At 42.3% G+C, this 20787-nt stretch overlaps 3 protein-coding genes across 8 annotated transcripts in view; 2 read left to right on the top strand and 1 right to left on the bottom strand.

The window, feature by feature from the left end:
* Pur-alpha (Purine-rich binding protein-alpha) overlaps positions 1-20787 on the bottom strand; it is a 368289-nt gene that overhangs the window by 211990 nt on the left and 135512 nt on the right. The window lies entirely within an intron of this gene.
* On the top strand, positions 13530-16999 carry LOC138926924 (uncharacterized). Its single transcript, XM_070282539.1, has 4 exons — positions 13530-13832; positions 14187-14562; positions 14683-15041; positions 15311-16999. Exons 1-4 carry the CDS (start codon positions 13530-13532, stop codon positions 16997-16999), a joined length of 2727 nt encoding a protein of 908 aa, XP_070138640.1.
* Positions 18225-19262, top strand: LOC122322100 (uncharacterized). The gene has a single exon (XM_043213502.1). The coding sequence runs from the start codon at positions 18225-18227 to the stop codon at positions 19260-19262; it is 1038 nt and encodes a 345-aa protein (XP_043069437.1).

The following is a 20787-nucleotide window of genomic DNA, read 5'->3' as shown; positions in this document are numbered from 1 at the left end:
AAACATCCTTAAATAAAACTATTACTCAACCTAAAAATACAACAGACAACCTTTACAACCAAATACAACCTTTCATGCGTCAGGAACTCTTAATCTGGGCTTTACGAGCTCTCGCATGAATAGCACAGACTACAAAAAAGGATTAGAGGATCGCCTTCTGCCATTTTTAAACCAAATTGAGGAAAGAAATTATGTTTTTATGCAGCATAATGCATTAATCCATAAAAGCAAAGAAACGCAACGGGTTTTAAGCGAGCATTCCGTAAATGTTTTGGATTAGCCAGCTTGCTCTCCTGACCTTAATCCTATAGAGAACCTATGGGGTATCCTAGCCAGGCGAGTTTACGCAAACAACAATAATTTTGACACCGTAAATTGTCTCAAACAGAAAATTGGCACAATGGTGCCAATTTTAGACCAAAATATGGTAAAAACTAGACCAAAATATACTAAAAACATTAATAAAAACAAAGACTAAAAGAATGTTGAGGTTGGAAAAGCTCAAGGAGGTGTTATTAACTATTAATCTTTCATAAATAATCACAAACAAAATAAAATATTCATTGTATCTATAAATATTGAAATGTGTCGTAAAGTTTTGATACACGTGCAGCGTAGCTAAAATTGAAGCGTTTTTCCTTTTTTTACCGTTACTCGAAAACGGGAGATGTAAACATATCTCAAAAATATCTCATTTTGTGCATTAAACATTTTGCTATCATCCCTCATACTTTGTTTTGATCGTTTTCGATTTCGCATTCTGCTACGAGCGCCAAAGCGAAACATTTAAAGGGTCGTACAATTTTGAGCAGGAGTGTTTAACATATAACTGAACGATCGGTAATTACCCAAATTTTGTGTTTTTTAAGATAGAAAGTTGGAACTTCCTACAGATTATATTTATACCCTTGCAGAGGGTATTATAATTTTGGTCAAAAGTGTGCAACGCAGTGAAGGAGACATCTCCGACCCTACAAAGTATATATATTCTTGATCAGGATCACCTCCTGAGTTGATATGAGCATGTCCGTCTGTCTGTTTCTACGCAAACTAGTCTCTCAGTTTTAAAGCTATCGTCTTGAAACTTTGCACACACCCTTCTTTTTTTGCACGCAGTATATAAGTCGGAACGACCGGAATCGGTCGACTATATCCTATAGCTGCCATATAACTGATAGATCGGAAATGGTATAACTTCGGTGGTTTTAGAGTTAAAGAGTTCAAATTTTACATGAGCGCCACTTTTACCAAAATAATACGACATGGCAAATTTCGTAAGGATCGGCCGACTATATTCTATAGCTGCCATATAACTGAACGATCGGAAATGGCCCAACGTGTGTTTTCGTGTTTTTGAAGATAGAAATCTGGAACTTGGTACAGATTATATTTTTGGTCAGTTAATCCGACCTACCAAATTTAATAACGATCGGCCGACTATATCCCATAGCTGCCATATAACTGAACGATCGGAAATGATTTTTGTTACAAATACGAACTTTGGTAGAAGATAGAAGTTTGGGATTTTTTTTAGATTTTGTATTGTAATAAATTGGATTATATATTCATATTCCCATAACGATCGGCCAACTATATCCGATGTTTGCAATATATATCCGGTTTTAGCTGCAAGGGTATATAAACTTCGGGTTCGCCCGAAGTTAGCTTTCCTTTCTTGTTTTTTGTATTTTTATTTTAACATTTTAAATCTAGTATTAAATACTAATCTTAGTGTTAATAAGGCGCTAGATGCTAAGTCCTTCGGCCCGGTATGTTGATATTTAGCATTGAATTTCTAAATTCGGAGGTGTATTTTTCTAGAGAAGGTGTACAATTTTGGTATATTTGGTGTTCTAGGAAAAGGACGGAAGGTGGGAGGATGGTTGCTCCAAAAATTGAGTTACGTGCGGGCCCTAATACCGGACAAGAGTCTAGCAGATGATCGATGGAGAGGTTTCCTGGATTTGTCCTATGCGTAGACGGGTGTATAGTGTGCACTCGTGTTTGTTGAGTTCAGGAGGAAGTGAGGTTTTTTCGCAGGACGGATTTATGGATTTGTATCTGTGGTTATAGACACTCCAATCCATTAGTTGCTTTTGTTTAGTAACAAATTGTATAAATATTTTGATATCTTTGGTGTTAGTGAGGGAAAAAAAAATATATAAAAATATAGTTAGTGCAGTGTTCATCGGTCAGCCACGTCGGCGTGTTCCTTTTTTTTCTGTATTTCGCATGTTGTTGGGTCTGATTGCCTGTGGTTCTCCAGAGCAGAAATAGTAGAAAGGCTATCCGAGCAAATAGCAAATTTCCCTTTGGAGTTGGAAGCGAATCGGCAGGCCTGTAAAACGGCAAACGCCTTGATGGTAAAAATGGAGTTAGAGCTCGGAAGGGTCCTGCCGGATGAAATTTCGTTGTCACTATTTACAACAGCGAATGATGACGATCGTGTTGATTTAGAGCCGTCGGAATAAAGCCAGTTTCTATAGCCCAATTGACTTCTCAAAATTGTATGATTGTGATTGGAAGACTTCGTTTTGTGTGTCGCTTTAAGTGTAGTAATGTAGCTGCTTGTTTATTTCAGAATATATGTGTTTCCAAGGTGGAAGGTGTTTGTGTTTTGTTTGGGCGGTGGGAAGCCCAGCAGTAACGAGAAGTTGGAGCATCTATGAAGATGAAGTAATCCTGTTTCAGCCACTGCACTATAGGAAATTTGACCACTTTTTCTGGCCAAAAACCTTTTTTTGAAAGTTAAAGGATTTAAATAATTTTAACTGCATATCATTCACAATAGATACATTTTTTATGTTGCATACCAGAAATTTTTATAGATGGAGCCACTGCGAAGAACTGAGCTGTTAAAAACAGCTGTTGATGTTAACATTTACATGAGCTTAGAATTTACGATTTTTTGGTGCCATTTTAAAAACGCGAATTCAAGCTTCATACTTGAAGCTTGCTTTGAACCTAACGTATCATTTTTATCTGTCGTTTTTTATCAAAAATTTTTTTTTAAAAACCAAACATATATAAAACCACTGTTATTTACTTAATCTTGCGGCCATTCTCGGGCAAAACCAACACGATGGACTGGCAAGACGCCCCCCACTCCATCAAAATCAAGCCGCCTTCTAAAAAGAAGCCCTATTCTAACCTTCAAGATGTCGACTCCAGCGACTCCGAGCATGGAGAAATAAAACGGAAGTCGGCTAAAAAACCCGTCAGGGATGACGAACCAACCACCAGCAAAGCAGCAAGAGCGGCATTGAAGGCTAATATTGAAAGTAATTATTATGCTATTCTATCTGATCTTGATGATGAAGAGGTACTTATGTCTTCTAAGTCCCCCAAGAAGAAGGAAATCAAGCCACCACCAATTTTTATCCCAGATGTCTCTAACATTGCTGCTCTAATTTCCTGCATCGAGGACATCGTTGGCAAAAAGAAGGACTTCTCCTACAAAGCCGCCAGAGACAATCAGTTGAGGATTATGATGCCGGATAAGGAGTCGTACTCTGCCCTCAAATCCCACCTCGATAGTGCCGGGAAAAGGTACTATACGTTCCAGCACAAGGAAGATAGAGCCTATCGAGTTGTTGTGAAAGGTCTGCATCATACCACTGACATCGATGACATTAAAGCGGACTTCCGGCGACAAGGACACGTGGTCCGAGATGTGCGCAATGCCGTAGGGCACATCTCCAAAACACCGATGTCGATCTTCTTTGTCAATCTGGAGCCGTCCAGCAACAATAAGGAGATCATCTTCAATGTCAAGAGAGTCTGCCACTCTGTGGTCACTGTCGAACCTCCACGCAATTTCCATGATGTGCCGCAATGCTACCGGTGCCAAGGATTTGGGCACAGTCAGCGATACTGCAAGCTGCAGCATCGCTGTGTTAAATGCAGCGATCATCACAGCACAAGCGAGTGTAAGAAGACACGTGAGGAAGCGGCTAAATGCGTGCACTGTCACGGGGCCCATCCTGCGTCGTACAAAGGATGTCCGGCTTACAAGAAAGCCAAGGCCTGCATGGCTCCTAAGGAACCACGACCACCTCAACCACGCCGCTTAGCGTACCCACACCCTCAGCCATATCCATATGGGGTTCGAGAGTGAGTAATCCCAAAGGTACTGCATTATTCAAATGCATACAGCGCAGAGCCTATAACTGCCATTCAACTGGAGAGCCCACGTATTGGCCCACAGACCCCCAACAACTGCCGGACCTTCTCGACTTCGCCATCTCCCATGGAATCCATCCGGACTCCATAGCCTGCTCGGCAAATAAAGATCTCTTCTCCGATCACGGTGCGGTGGAACTTCACATTAACACCCCTGTAGAGAAGAAAGTCACCCGACTCAGGATGATCAGACCTCGCACCAGCATAGAGAACTACTCCGAGTGGATGGAGAACGCCCTAGAGAGCGCGCAGCCAGACCTTAGCACGGGTGCTGGTCTCAAGAAGCTGCTGCAGAGGTTGCGGACTTGCGCATTCGAAGAGTACCTGCGCCAGGTCGAGCCTGGGGACCCCCAACATAACTTGTGGAACTTAACCCGTCATTTAAAGCGTCCCAAGAAAAGGGTCGCCCAAATACGAAAATCCGACGGTGGATGGTGTCGTTCGGATCAGGAAAGGGCCGATGCTTTTGCTGCTCACCTCGAAGCAGCCTTCAAGTCATTCAACATGTGCACGGAAGAGGACAGAGCAGAAACGGAGTTCGTACTGGCCCTACCACCCACGGACCTTAGCCAGATGGAGCCCGTATCGGAGGAAGAGGTCAAGGAGGAGGTGTCAGGCCTCAACGCCAAAAAATCTCCGGGTGCAGATGGGATAGAGGCACTCGCGGTCAAGCTTCTCCCACCTTCAGGAATAAGGAGGCTCACAAGGATCTATAATGCGTGCCTAGAGAGTGGACACTTCCCCACTGGTTGGAAACAGGCGGAGGTCATCCTGATCCCTAAGCCTGGAAAGCCTGAAACTAATCTCGCCTCATATAGGCCGATTAGTTTACTGTCTGTAATCTCCAAAATACTCGAGAGAGTATTTTTGCGCAGATTGCAGACAGTACTGGACGATGCTGGTTTGATCCCAGATCACCAGTTTGGTTTCAGGCACTCCCACTCCACCCCCGAGCAATGCCACAGGATCGTGGCAAAAATCCTGGACAGCCTCGAAAGAAAACATTATTGCTGTGCTGTTTTCCTGGATGTCAAGCAGGCGTTTGACAGGGTCTGGTCTAAAAGCGAAGCTCAAGAGGAACCTGCCACAACAGTATTACGATTTTCTTAGCTCGTACTTGACCGACAGGAAGTTTAGGGTCAGAAGCGGAAATGCGACATCGGAGTACAGGCCCATTGAAGCTGGAGTTCCGCAGGGCAGTGTACTTGGTCCCATCCTGTACACCATGTACACAGCCGACATGCCTGTCGCTGAAGAGAAGGGCCTTCTAGTAGCTACTTATGCCGACGACACGGCATTTTTGGCCTCTTCAATCTTGCCAGAGGAGGCTTCTGCAAGACTCCAACGCCAGCTGGACATCCTCGACCCGTGGCTTCGAAGGTGGAACATCGCCGTCAACCATGAGAAGTCAGGCCAAACGACGTTTACAATGAGGAGAGGCGACTGTCCTGGAATCAGTCTCGGAGGCACCCCAATTCCAGTCAGCCCTACACCCAAATATCTGGGTATGACCCTGTATAGAAGGCTCACCTGGAAAACTCACTTACTGCGCAAACGGACGCAAATCCGGATCAAGCTACGTCAGCTCAACTGGCTCATTGGAAGGAGGTCCAGACTGAAGCAAAGAACCAAGCTCCTTATATATAAGGCCATTGTAAAGCCAGTCTGGACCTATGGTATCCAGCTATGGGGGACGGCGTGCCTAAGCAACCGAAGGATCATCCAGATCGCCCAAAACAAGGCCCTAAGAACTTTAACTGGAGCTCATCCGTTCCACGACAATGAGACAATCCACGCCCAACTGAGAGTCCCATATGTGAGCGAAGAAGTTCAGCGATTCGCCAATAGGTACGTGGAAAGGCTGGACCGACATCCTAACCCTGAGGCCATCAATCTTTTGGACAACAGCTACACCACAAGGAGGCTGAAACGGACCCACCCACTGGACCTCTGCCACTCGGGCGAACGGGACTGAGCTGCAGTTGTAAAACCAACAAGGCCCACTAAAGGGCCCGACAATAAATAACTTGAATTATATCGCAAAGGTTTACTGTTAAAATTAGTTTCCTAGGATAAGCAAACATTGTACTACTCAATATTTCATTAAGTTAAGGTCCCATTATAAAATGTAATTATTGTCCATAACTCCGGACAGATTTTAAATATAACTATTGATTGATTGATAATAAAAAAAAAAAAAAAAAAAAAAAAAAAGCTGTTGATGTTAAATGTTAGTAGTAAAAATGTTAGTAGTCTAGCAAAATAAAATTTTAGAAATAAATCGAATTTTTAAAAAGAGATTTGAACTAAGTCAAACCGAATTTTTTTCTTATGAGTGAAATATGAAAATGCACTTCTACGCGCTTTCGAAGAAATTCATAATTTGAGGAGGCAACTTCAAAACCTTGCGAGATTCGTGTAAAACCGATTTAAGCTAAAAAAAAATAAAAGATTTTACATTAAAAAAAAAAAACAACACCTACACCTATGGCTTTATAAAACACAAAAAAAAATTAAATTGAAATATCTTGCTTAGTTCTACAGTTAGCATGTTATTTTTAAATAGGGCGCGGTGCCATGCCCTCCATTTTTTCAAATCTGAGTTCTTTTGACCATATTAACTCAAATCAAAAATGTAAATCTAAAAAATGTAATCTAATCTAATCTAAGCAACATATGCTTAGTTTTTGAGTTAGAATGTGTTTTTTTTTTTAAGTGGGCACCACATTTTTTTAAATCTTAAATCTATTGACCATGTGAACTCAAGTCAAAAATCAGAACTTAAATATCTTTTTTCGTTCTTGAGATATTATTTTTGGCCAGAAAAAGTGCTCATATTTCCTATAGTGCACTGTTTTGGTGATGTTGGGAAGGCATTGATTGAACGACGAGCTGATGAGTGATATGGAGGTTGGATTTTCTTCATGTTGGATGTAGCGCACCAACCGTAAATACGGAGGCCGTAATCAATTTTGGAAAGGATGAGGGTACGGGTTAAGTTGGTTATAGTATTAGAGTGGATATAAGAGAATTTGGAGCTAAGAAACTTGATTACGTTAGCTTGGGTTTCAAGTTGTTTTCTTAACAAGATACAGTCATCCTTAAGCTAAACCTGGAATCAAAAGTGATTCCGAGTATTTTTAGGTTTGGAACAGGATGGATAGACTTGTTTTTGAATTCCAAAGTTGGGAAGCAACAGTGGATTTTACGGCAAATGTAAAGTGTTGCATTTTTCACAGGAAACCGAAGGACCAGAATGTAGACCCCAGGCTCCTTAATCTTGAAGAACTTTAATGAATGTTTTTTTTTTAATTATTTAAATTCTTAGCTCTGGTATAGATTATGGCATCGTCTGCATATAAAAATATTTTTATTTACTTGTATCTAGCTAGAGTGTTGTTGATTTTGTCAAAGTCAATGATGAAGAGGAGGTGATAGAGGTGACCTTGAGGGACTCCGTTTGACAAGTTAGCAGCTCCGGAGGTTTTGTCGTTGACTCTGACTTTTAATAGGATGGGAGTGACCGTGGAGGATCTCCAAGTGTGAGGGTAACTGCCTGTGTAGAGCATGGAGTTTTAGATATACGGGATTTGTAATTTAAAGCTTTTAGGGGTGTGTCTTAACATGGGATGGGAGTTTCTATCGGAACCGGGAGTTTTAAATACGGCTGCGTGAAGAGCCGTTTCGAATTCTATCATGTTAAAAGAAGATGATTCGAAAGAGGGCGAAGGTACGTAGATCCCTTTGAGGAACATTAAAATTAATGAGTCCCAACAAAAAAGGACAATCAATGTTAGCACCGCCTACATTGATGAGAAAATTTAAAGCTGCCAATTAAAGCCGATCCTCCAACGTGCAAACATTGAGAAGAAGGCAGGTTCACGTGCCTCTTAACAAAGCCCAGCATAGCATACGCTTTAGGCAGAATATAGTCTAAGTGACCAGAAAATTTAAAATTGCTGTCAAATAAGACACCAAGGTCTAACACCTCCTCTTTAGCTGGAAAATTATAATTACTTATAGAATAACCCGTGCAGTTTTCAAGAGACCGCTTACTGTAACGGGTAAACAGATACTTTGATAAGTTTAATGGATGAAGATTACGGGAGCACCATGAGTAAACTCTGGATATATCCTCCTGTAACAAGTAACTGTCACTAATGCAACTAATGGCTTTATATATTTTAAGGTCATTTAGGATACATTAAGAAGTAGGAATGACGAAAGCATGAAGAGATGTCATTATTGAAAATGATTAATAGAAGAGGTCCAAGAGAGCTGCCTTGCGGAAGACCAGAGGAGGTGACAAATGGACTTGAGATAGCTTGAGAAGAAGAAGTAACGGCGCCAGCGGCGCCGCTTACTGGGGGTTTTTTTAAGATCGTGGTTGTGTTAAAGTTAGAGTCGCCAGGAGGTCAATAACCTTAGCAGGCTCTCTATGGATAAACAAAGTTAGCCTTTTACCGACATAGGCCAAAAATCATCATTGAACACTGAAGGGAAATGTTGCTCCGGAACTTTCAATTTAAAGTTGACGAACTTGAGCGCGTTAATGTGGGCATCTTTTTTATCAGCCTAGCACAGGCTAAATCGCTCGGCTCCACGTTCAGCTGATCTGCGACAAACTTGCACAGTGCATCTGGTTGGGAAGACGTCGCAAATTTACCAACATGAAGGTATTTTAAGGTGGCAAGCACTTGAAGCTGAGCGCAACTAGGTGCTTGTCCCACAATGCGAGTATTAGGGTTCATCCGCTTCTTCCTCGGGACAGCCCCCTTAGATGCCGTTGGGGCCTGGCCCAGTGTAGCCTTTTTGCTCCCAGTGCTGGTAGGTATAGAAGGAGAAGCAAAAACATGCTCCCCACCCGAAAAGACGCGTCTAGCGGGTCCAGCCGCTCCATTTACCAGGGCATGATCCACTTTGTCATTAAGGTTTTCGAAAAGGGATTCTAAATCCAGAACCTTATGATTAGGCTCATCAATTTTTGAATGCAAATCATTTCCAATGATAAGAATGACGAAGCTATCACATTGCCTTATTAAGTTCGGAATGTTAATAAGTAGTTTTAAAGCATTCGAGGGAAAATCCACACAAGCGGTGTGGTAGGCACGCCGGCAGATCGAAGTTGGGTAGCAGTAACTTCTGCACTGCACTCGATGCAAACGAGAGGCGACATGAGGGAAAAAATAATCGTCCGAATTTAAAGAAAGCTAGATGCAGACTGATTGTAGAATGAGGTCAGGTAAGAATCTTTACGAGCTTTGTATTCCTGGCTGAAATTATCATCCGCACCATATTTGGAACAGACTTCACTGAATTTTTCGGCAATACTTTTAGTTAAAGAGTCTGTCAATAAACTGCCGTCTGATTTAATGCATTAGATGATCACTGGGGGGATCCTTAGGGACGTTTAATGTCTGACCATATCTTTTTACAGGAGGAGGCTGGGAAGATTCGGGCTTTACGCTTTACGAGAATCATTGTCTTCTTGAAGAGGGCATTTGCTCTTTTGTAATTTAAGAGGTTAGAAGTGGTCATTTGAGATTTGAAGATATGGAAAAGTTTTTGTTTTGAGTCTCTAAGCTGCAGTAGCAGCGGAATTTTTTTTTTGTGTGGGATTCGCTTTGTTTGAAGAATGGAGGTGTTGGCAGAAGCTATGATACTTTTGGAGAGAAGAGCGACCTGGTGATTTAAGCAACCGGGAGCCCATCTTGCCTCAAGATCAGCGCAGATTTGGCCATTCGCAGTTGGCTAGGTTGGTTCTGTATTTGGGAACTGGTAGGTTTTCATCAAGGCAAAATGGCATGGCAAGAAAGATAAAAATGGAAAAATGGTTGCTTCCGTGCAATTGGTCAATAAGGGACCAACTACAGCGGAGCGCTATAGTGGGGGATACTAATGATATGTCTACATGAGTCTGAGAATTGTGAGTGGAAAGGTGAGTTCCAGTGCCATTGTTGAGCACAACAAGGTTGGTGTGTTTGTGTTAGTTGAACCCCACATAATGGTCCAGGAGCTAAAGTCTCCTAGCAGAAAAGGTGGACCAGTAGTTTTGTTTAGCGAGTGGAATAAATCGTTGCTATACCTTGAAAAATAGAAAAACCTTTACACGGAGGAATGTACATGTTTCAGATTGAAATTGGGTTTGATACCATTGCAAAGGAGGTCTGAGTTTATGTTGATTTCTGAGTGTGGAATATGTTCTTTTATGAGTATAGCTTCTTATTTTTTTGCGTACGTGTTTTGGGGGAAGTTCAAGCACTCTTTAAAGCCCTTTGGACACTTAAAATTTGTAAAGCTAAGTGGCAGGTGAGTCTTCTGAAGGCATAGAATATCAGGAGAAAATTCGGCTATGAGTAATTTTAGTTCGTGGTTATTTTTAAGTGTTCCATTTATGTTCTATCCAATATCTTATATTAAAATTATATTAGCGAAATTGTTTTTTTTATGGTTAGAGGGAGTCAATGTGAGCTAGACATGCGTAATCATCGTTCCTTTTAGGGAATAAGTTCGTTCGCTCTTTTTTTTAGGACTGAACTAGGTAGTTCTTTTTGTTCTTTTCGTAAATTCTAACAATATTAAAAATTAATATTTAAAAAATTTAAAATTAAAAATTTAAAAAATTATAAAAAAAATTTTAACAAGAAAGGAAAGCTAACTTCGGGCGGAGCCGAAGTTTATATACCCTTGCAGTTAAAACCGGATATATATCGCAAACATCGGATATAGTTGGCCGATCCTTATGGCAATAGGAATATATAATCCAATTTTTTACAATACAAAATCTAAAAAAAATCCCAAACTTCTATCTTCAAAAATACGAAAGTTGATATTTCTACCAAGTACCATTTCCGATCGTTCAGTTATATGGCAGCTATAGGATATAGTCGGCCGATCCTAATGAAATTTGGTAGGTCGGATCAACTGACCAAATATATAATCTGTACCAAGTTCCAGCTTTCTATCATCAAAAACACGAGTTGGGTCAAAGTTGGGTCATTTCCGATCGTTCAGTTATATGGCAGCTATAGGATATAGTCAGCCGATCCTTACGAAATTTGGCATGTCGTATTATTTTGCCAAAAATAGCTCTCATGTCAAATTTGAACTCTCTAACTCTAAAAACACCAAAGTTATACCATTTCCGATCAATCAGTTATATGGGAGCTATAGGATATAGTCGGCCGATCCGGGCCGTTCCGACTTATATACTGCGTGCAAAGGAAAGAAGGGTGTGTGCAAAGTTTCAAGACGATAGCTTTAAAACTGAGAGACTAGTTTGCGTAGAAACAGACAGACGGACAGACAGACGGACAGACGGACAGACGGACATGCTCATATCAACTCAGGAGGTGATCCTGATCAAGAATATATATACTTTATAGGGTCGGAGATGTCTCCTTCACTGCGTTGCACACTTTTGACCAAAATTATAATACCCTCTGCAAGGGTATAAAAATTAAAATTTGTTACACTTTTGAAGTGTTTTCATATTTCACTGTGTTTTCTTTTTAGATACATTTCGCTGTTGTCCACTCAAAAGTTTTTTTACATAAAATTTTCAGTTACAGGGATGCATAATAAGCGTGTAAGAAAAATGACCAGGGATTGAGAAAAAAAAACCAGGGAATGTGCAAAATTATCAGGGAATAAGAACAAGGAACAAAGATCAAAGAACAAAGACCAAAGAACAAGAACAAAGACCAAAGAACAAGAACAAAGATCAAGGACAAAGACCTAAGAACAAAGACCAAAGAACAAGGAACAAAGACCAAGGAAAAAAGACCAAAGAACAAGGAACAATGACCAATGAACGATGTGAACTAGTTCAGATCGGTCCTTTGGGTGACCGGCTCTTTTTTGTTCGTTCGTTTAGGAACAACCCAACTCTAATGTGAGCTGACTCGGGGCCAGCAGCCCCCATAGAAGCATCAGAGTCAGAGAGGTGTCTGTGGCGGAGACGGATTTCATGTCATTTATTAGCTTATCCGCTTCATCGCTCAGAGCGGTGCTATATTCTATGCTTGAAGTGAGCTTACGCTGGGAACACTAGATATCAAGAGAATAGATGGAGAGCGAGTGAGTGTTATGCTATCTTTCATTGCATTGGAGGTGTTTATCATGCTTGAGGAAGGTGTATATGAGAGAGGTTGTTGCTGAGACCTGACTGGGCAGCCTCTTGGGAGTGGCTGGCGATGTTGGCAATAAGTTTGATAAGTTTGGTAATTATAAGTTTGGTTGTAATGATAAACTTTGGATTTTCCTTTTTTGAGATCCTTTTTTTTTTTATTTGGGGCTATCGCTAAGCAATGCGTAGTATCCCTCTAGTTATCTCTCTATCCCTCGATCTAAGTTTGGGAGCCCAGGGGGCATGTTTTTAATATTTTGAGACTGTTAAGCTTGGGCTTGAACACTTTATTGAAGATAAATAATAAAGAACCGTTTTTAGCGGATAAGCGAGTGGAACGAGGCCACGAAAAAAACGGGATTAAACGAGGGATGAGGCACTGACGTCTTCGCTCGACGAGAGTAAGTCGGTGACTGAGATTCTATTTTTAGTCAGCGGATCCGACCTACCAAAATTTCATAACGGTTGCTTGGTCATTAAGCGTTTTCAATGCCGTAAATAAAAAGACGAAATGTTGAAGAAAAAATGTTTATTCTTGCATGCAGATGAAGCCGGATGATCCGCAGATAGACCAGCTTATGGTGCATGCAGGGACTCAAGTAAATACAGAGAGAGGGCGGCCCGACAAGTCACCTCGAGCTAAAGCTCTCGAAAGTGGAGAGGGCGGCCCGACCTAGACATTGCCGAGCTAAAACTCTCTAAAGAAAGCCCGTTGAGTCGAGCGGCCGAGAGAGAGTCGGCTTGCCATCAACAAAGCTTTTGTACAAACTTAAGCCTAATAAATAAACATTACTCTAATCATTACACTTAACATTACATAAACATTATTTAAACATTATTTAAACATAAACATTAAACGCCGTGCTGCTGCTTGACCCGACAACGTTTTTTTCATAAAAATACCAATTTCGGGTCAGGCAGCAGCCGTTTGTTTAGTGCTGTTTGGAAACTATCGCTTAGTAATTAAGTTTTGCCATCTCTATATTTAAGAATTAAGATCAAAACAATGGGTACACACTTCTTTTAGACATAAGCAGCACCTATGGTAACATTACCAATTTTTCTTCAAGTACCAATAAGACAGCGAAACAAGCAAGAACTATAAAACATACAGTCCACTACAAAAAAGGCTCTAAGCATTTAGGATCATTGTTTGGTCCTTCGAGCCGGATGTTTTTGTTGTTTTTTGTGCATTGGTTCTCACGGTAATTGTTCTTCAATGGAGCAATTAAAAGCATTGGTGAAAGGACGCGCCAAACTCAAGGCCAATATCACACGGAGCTTGGCTTGGGCTGAGGACGCGCACCAATCAGACGCCACACCGGCGGAGGTGTCTTCGCGGCTGGAGCATCTCAACACAACATGGAAGGAATTCATTCGATTTGGTCACAAAATAGCTGTTCTAGACGAGGTAGACGTCTATGTGGATCCGGAGCCAGACAACGCGTTCTACGAGGGAAAGTATCTACGGGCGCATTCATTACTTTTGGCGATGGCAGGTACAAGACCTAGCCCATCGACTGTGAGTAGCGAGAACGGCAACAACGGGCTGCAAATCAATAACGACGCAATAATCAGTTTGCTACAACAACAACAATTGTTCGAGCAGTTGGCGGCAGATCGAGCCACTGCACAATTGCCAAGACATACAAGAGGTAACGTCAGTGCGGCGAATCCAGGTACCACACAAATCGTAGAGGCATCAGCTCAAAGCGAATTGCCTAAAATTCAAATAAAACAGTTTTCTGGCAACTATTCTGAGTGGCCAGCTTTCAAAGACATTTACGAGAGCACAATTCACAACAAGGCGAATTTGGCAAATACGCACAAATTTCATCATCTGAAATCCCGCGACATTTAAATATTACGGATGCAGCTTACAACACAGCGTGGGAGCGACTTATACGAAAGATATAATCGTCCACGGCACATCGTGAATTCATTTATGGGCCAGTTTATGAAGCTGCCAACAACAACAAAGTCTGATGCAGCAACCTTGCGGAAAGTGTCAGACGGCGCAAACGAAATCGTGCGTGGTTTGGATGCCATTGAGGAAACAGGACGAGACTGTTGGATCATCTACCTGGCGTTGGAAAAACTGGACGCAGATACTCGACGTAGGTGGATCGAGCGCAGTGTGGAGTCAGACTCACCCACACTAGAGAAATTCTTCAAATTCTTGGATGCGCGTTGCGAGGAGCTAGAGCTAAGCAAACGCGAAACAACTGGAGGGAAAACGACAGCCTCTGTTGGTGACAAAAAAAGGAAGGTCACACATTCGTTGGTAGCGCTTGATGGAAACAAGTGCAGCAAATGATATTCCACAGAACATCGTCTGTATGGATGTCCACATTTTTTTGGTATGTCTGCAGGACAGAGAATCTCGTTTGCCAAGGAGAAATCTCTATGCTACAATTGTCTGAAACCTGGTCATGGGGTCAGAAGATGCAAATCAACGTTCAACTGCAGACACTGTAAAGCTCAGCACCATACACTATTGCATCTGCAGGGTACGCAACACGCAATTGGCACAATCGCTAAAATTGGTGAGGATCAGGATGATCCCAACGCGCACATCTCACCGGTGACTATTAGTCACATAGCACAAACAGAAGGCTCCGCAGCAATTGTATGTGCACAAGGCACTGCAAGTGCAACGCAATCAAATGGATGGAACAGAAGCACCCTGCCCACGGCTATGGCCAACGTTCAAAACGCTAACGGGGATTTGGTAACATGCCGACTCCTTTTGGACACAGGCTCAGAACTGTCATATGTATCTGAACGCTGTATACAAGTTAACAATGGTTATCTAAGATAAGGACACGAAGACGGACGACGCATATGGTCTTACGACGGGCGTTGGCCGACGGCTGTGGTCTGTGCGAGTTAGGGTTACGACTAAGCTCTCCTTATCTTAAGTCTGACAGCCGAAGAATAAAGGCACCTCTTCCAAGTCTTATGTTTTATTCCTAATCACCGTTGGAGGAATAACTGTAGCCACGACCCGGCTACCTGTTTACAAGAAGAGGATCAGTTGTGGGCAGCAACTTGCCGCATCGGTTTCGTCAGAACCCACTATTCCGTGAGCAGCACGTGCCACGGTGGAACCCTCCTGCAAGAGCTGTGCAGGTGGATATTGTTGTAGGCAAACACGCTGCCACAACTAAACCAAACCTTATCTTACACGCACTTGGTTTGGCTCGTACGCCATCCCGCATATTAGTCACTGGAATTTCATCGATTAAAGCAGACATAACAAGGGGATGCAGCACCCTACGCATCCCATCCCGTAAATCAGAGGATCAACTGGTAGTCCAGGCTCATGTGCTTGGAAAGATCACCCCATCATTGGAAAGGCAGAGCATCGACGCGTCTGCACGACAAGTCTTCAACGATCTACAACTAGCAGATTCACAATTCAGTACAAGTGGCCCAGTCGATATTCTTTTGGGCAGCAAGCATGTTTGGAGTGCTATTACTGGGAGAAAGATATTTGACAACAAAGACAAGCTAATCGCTATTTCATCCATTTTTGGATGGGTGATCAGATCACTGTTTGCACCACGAGCGAACAACACTATGGCTCTCGCAACAACAGTCGACATTGACGCCACTCTCAGACGATTCTGGGAGTTGGAAAGCATTCATCGCAAGGCAGAAGTTCAACCTGAGGACAAAGAGGTCGAGGAGCACTTTCTCAACACACACACTCGAGACGATAATGGCAAATACATCGTTGAGCTTCCTTTTACATCCTCAGATCCTGAATTTGCAGACACCCTTCAAGGAGCTTTGCAGCGGTTCAAATCGGTTAAACGTCGTTTAGCACAAAATCATCAGCTACGTAAAGATTACTTAAACTTCATGAGGGTATATCAGAGTCTAGGACACATGCGAGAAATCTCACCGAGCGAAATTCCCAACGAAAGGAGTTTCTATCTACCTCATCATCCTGTATTGGGTCGGAAACTCAGAGTAGTCTTCGACGGCTCATACCGGGACGCCAAAGGCAAGGCGTTAAACGACACACTCTCGATCGGACCCAGTATTAAGCGAGACCTGTTTGCTGTGTGCCTGCGGTTCCGTATGCACAAATACGTATTTTCAGCGGACATAGTCAAAATGTTCCGTCAAATCTGCGTGAGCGAAAAACATAGAAACTTTCAGAGAATCGTATGGCGAGAAGATCCATCAGATCCCATCAAGCACTTCAAACTTTGTACGGTGACGTATGGAACATCATGCGCACCATTCCTAGCAGTTCGAGTACTGGAACAACTGGCTGCTGACCACCAGAAGGAGTTTCCAACTGCGGCAAAAATCTTGATGGAAGACTTCTATGTGGATGACGTTTTCACTGGATCCAATAGTGAGGATGAGCTGCGACGCAATCGGGACGAACTCGTCCAACTGATGTCCTGTGCTAAGCTAGAGCTCGGGAAATGGGTATCGAATAACAAATACATTGTATCGGAGGATAAAACGGATTCCTCACCCTCATCAGTAAAGGTTCTAAGGCTGCATTGGCACCCTAAGAAGGACACATTGTCGTACAATGTGAATCTAGCAAAGAGGCCAAGCTGCACCAAGAGGCAAGTGCTGTCGGATGTGTCACGCATATTCGACCCTCTCGGTCTATTAGCACCAACCGTAGTTCAATTCAAAATACTATTTCAAAGACTCTGACTGTTGAATTTGAATTGGGACGACGAACTACCGAAAAAGTTAGCCGACAAGCGGCTCAAATGGCGAGCAGATTTAGAAAACCTACCACAATTCCTGATACCACGCTTGGTCGAGAGCGACACCGACAAGATCGAATTGCACGGATTTTCAGACGCATCCACGAAAGCATACTCAGCCGTAGTGTACAGCCGAATGGTTAAGGACGATGGAACCATTTTGGTAGCCATACTTTCAGCAAAAACAAGGGTGGCACCTTTAAAGCAACAATCTCTGCCACGCCTGGAACTGTGCGGTGCACTTCTTCTAAGCCAACTTTTGCAATCCATCAAGGCTGGATTAAAATAGAAGGATTTGACTATCTACGCATCGAGCGACTCCACAATAGTCCTATCATGGCTAGCGTACTCACCAGCACAACTAAAGACGTTTGTTGGGAACCGCACCGCCGAGATCTTGGAAACCATACCTAGGCATGCATGGCGGCATGTGGACTCAATCGAACCCAGCGGATTGTGCATCCCGGGGCTTGGGAGTATCCGAGCTCATTGACTTCCAATTGTGGTGGAAGGGTCCGTCATGGCTGAGGGACCAGGATCAATTTTTGGTAAAGTTGAACAATTCTCACAACTGTTCTTAACTTTCAGACAAACGCATACAAAGTGAGATCAAAGCTAACTGCCTTGCTGCGCAGGTAATTGTCACAACGGACAATCCTTTGGATAAGCTTCTAAATCGCAACTCATCTTGGCTGAAGCTTATACACACGCTCGGATATGTTTGCGAGTCATTCATCGCATGAAACACCCGTCTTCAAAACGAACATCAACTGCTCTCACCTTTGACGAGATCAAGTCGGCCAGAATTCGATGGCTGCAACACGCTTAAGCTGGTTTTCAACAGGACTTCCAGCTACTACTCGCTAACAAGCCTCTAAGAAACCAATCAAAATTGTTAATCTCTCACCGTTCATCGACAAGGACAATCTGCTCAGAGTGGGAGGACGAATCCAACAGTTGTCGGCAGAGGCAAAACATCCCACTTTGCTTCCAAACGCTATCGGATCACTTTTCTAATAATAGAACATGAGCACCGAATCAACCTGCATCCTGGAGTCTCAACTCTCTTCGTCATTGTCCGGCAACGATATTGGATTTTCGGCGCACGGAACCTGATACGCAAAATCACACACAACTGTTTGGCGTGCTTTCAACAGAGACAACATACAATGCATCAACGTATGGCAGATCTACCCAGCGTACGTATATCGCAAGCACTGCCATTCGTAAACACTAGATGCGACTATGCAGGACCAATTCTTCTGAAGGACGCTAAGGTGCGCAAGCCGCGCATCAGCAAGGGATACATATACCTATTTGTATGTATGGTTACATCGGCGATCCATCTAGAACTCGCCACCGACTTATCCACGGAAACATTTCTGGCGGCATTGAGACGATTTTTCTCAATACGAGGCAAATGTACACGCATGTACAGCGACAACGGAACAAATTTCATCGGAGCCAGGCGATCCCTGGATGAAGTGCAGCAGCTACTGAACTCAACACAGCACAAGGATCACGTAGCGAACTCACTAGCAGACGAAGGTATCCAAAGGACCTTCATCCTACCTCGTGCTCCACGTTGGGGAGGAAAGTGGGAATCAGCAGTTCGATGTGTTAAACTGCATCTTCGACGAGTCATTGGAAGCAGCACACTAACACATGAGCAAATGCGCACCTTGCTGGCGCAGGTCAGTGCGGTGGTCAACTCACGACCCTTATGCTACACGTCGGATACAGATAGCAACTATCTGTCACCAGCCCATTTCCTGATCGGGCGACCATTTACGACGATCCCGGAAGCGGATCTTTGCCACATTCCTGTGGGCCGTTTGGGATACTGGCAGAGTATCCAATCGATGTACCAAGGCTTCTGGAAACAACGGCACCAGGAGTACCTGACTAGTCTTCAGCAGCGACCAAAGTGGACCAAGGAAACCCCCAACATCAAGATCGGCAGCGTTGTGCTCGTCAAGGAGTCCAACACACCACCAGCATCATGGCACCTGGCGAGGGTGATCGAAACCTACCCAGGAAAGGACAACGTCGTGCGAGCAGTAAGGCTCAAGATGGCAACAGGAGAATTGACCCGGCCAATAACGAAAATTGCAGAACTACCTCATTCAGAAACCGTGCTTCAGGAAAGGGCCGGGATGTTTGGAAACTATCGCTTAGTAATTAAGTTTTGCCATCTCTATATTTAAGAATTAAGATCAAAACAATGTGTACACACTACTTTTAGACATAAGCAGCACCTATGGTAACATTGCCAATTTTTCTTCAAGTACCAATAAGACAGCGAAACTAGCAAGAACAATAAAACATACAGTCCACTACAAAAAAGGCTCTACGCATTTAGGATCAAGTGCAATATTTATTTATTAGGCTTAAGTATGTACAAATCGCTCAGTTGGTCGCAAGCCGACTCTCTCTCGGCCGCTCGATATCAACGGGCCTTTCTTTAGAGAGTTTGAGCTCGCAATGGCTAGTTGGGCCGCCCTCTCTGTAAATAACATTGTGTCCCTGCATGCACCATAAGCTGGTCTATCTGTTGATCATCCGGCTTCATCTGCATGCAGAATAAACATTTATATCGTTTCAAAACTAAACTAATTCGTCTTTGTATTTTGGTGCGGATTAAGGTCATCTCAATGACCAAACAACCAACTTTGTTTTTTTTAAGATAGAAGTTTGGGACTTTTTTTTAGATTTTTTATTTGAATAAATTTAAAATAATATATTATGATATTCTCATAAGGGTCGACCAACTATGGTATATCCGAGGTTTGAGATGTTACCTCCGGTTTTAACTGCAAGCGTATATCAACTTCGGCTCCGCCCGAAGTAAGCTTACCTTTCTTGTTTTGTTTCCCTTTATATGTTATCAAAGCTACTTTCAGCTGAGTGTTGAGTGCCTGAAGCACTGGGTTCCTAATCATCTTCTGAAATATTATTTATTTATATTCTTGAATAAGCATCTGCTACAACATTGGTAGTAGAAAATTTTGGTCTTAAGATTTCTATGTAATTAAACCATCTTCTTAGCTCCACATTTGGATTTTCATAAGAAAGTGATTGATGGTCCAGACACTGCTCATAAATAGTTTCTTTGGGTTTTTAGCGCCCACAATATTTCTTAAAGTACTTTTTTGTTCGTCGCGGTATTTCTTTGCGTATTATTGAGTGTGAGTAAATATAAAAGTAGTCAGATTTTCTTCTTGGGAAAGTACTGCTCCCTATCGCTAAATCGGAGGCATCGGTCTTCAATATAAACTGTTTTGTATGAACTGTTTTGATCAATCAGAAAAATCTGATTGAACTTGATGGTCTGGTGATCTTAAGGATCATTAAAGGCCTGTATTGCAGTCTCGTCCAGAGTAATTGGTAATTTTTTGACATTCTTTTAGAAACTGTTCTGTTAGAAACTACTAAAATTCTAGTTATTGGTTTGGCAATTGTAGCGTATTTTTTTTAAAATTTCCTATAATATCCTGTTCGGCCTAGAAAACCACACAATGGTATTCTCTGATATTTTTTGGTGGTGGATATTTTGAAATTTTCTAAACGCAGGTTTTAATAAGGTTTTGTGCTTCAACATAACCGAGAAATTATATTTCTAGTTTAAAAAATTGGGATTTTTCGAATGATATTTTTATATGTATTTAAATTCCGAAAGGATTGTTCAAGCAAGTGTAAAAAATATAATAATGTCATCCATGTAAAAATGGA

This window comes from Drosophila bipectinata, chromosome 4 (assembly GCF_030179905.1).
Source record: "Drosophila bipectinata strain 14024-0381.07 chromosome 4, DbipHiC1v2, whole genome shotgun sequence".
Taxonomy (NCBI): Eukaryota; Metazoa; Arthropoda; class Insecta; order Diptera; family Drosophilidae; genus Drosophila; species Drosophila bipectinata.
Note: the sequence above shows the minus strand (reverse complement) of the source record. Positions and strands in the feature narration are given on the sequence as shown.

Bases quoted from the DNA above. Each gene is read 5' to 3' on its own strand.
- LOC138926924 (XM_070282539.1), top strand. From the start codon at position 13,530: ATGGAGCAATTAAAAGCATTGGTGAAAGGACGCGCCAAACTCAAGGCC. The intron at 14,563-14,682 runs GTGACAAAAAAA...GTATGTCTGCAG, and splicing joins GAAAACGACAGCCTCTGTTG to GACAGAGAATCTCGTTTGCC. The intron at 15,042-15,310 runs GTAACATGCCGA...GAATAACTGTAG, and splicing joins AAAACGCTAACGGGGATTTG to CCACGACCCGGCTACCTGTT.
- LOC122322100 (XM_043213502.1), top strand. From the start codon at position 18,225: ATGCATCAACGTATGGCAGATCTACCCAGCGTACGTATATCGCAAGCA.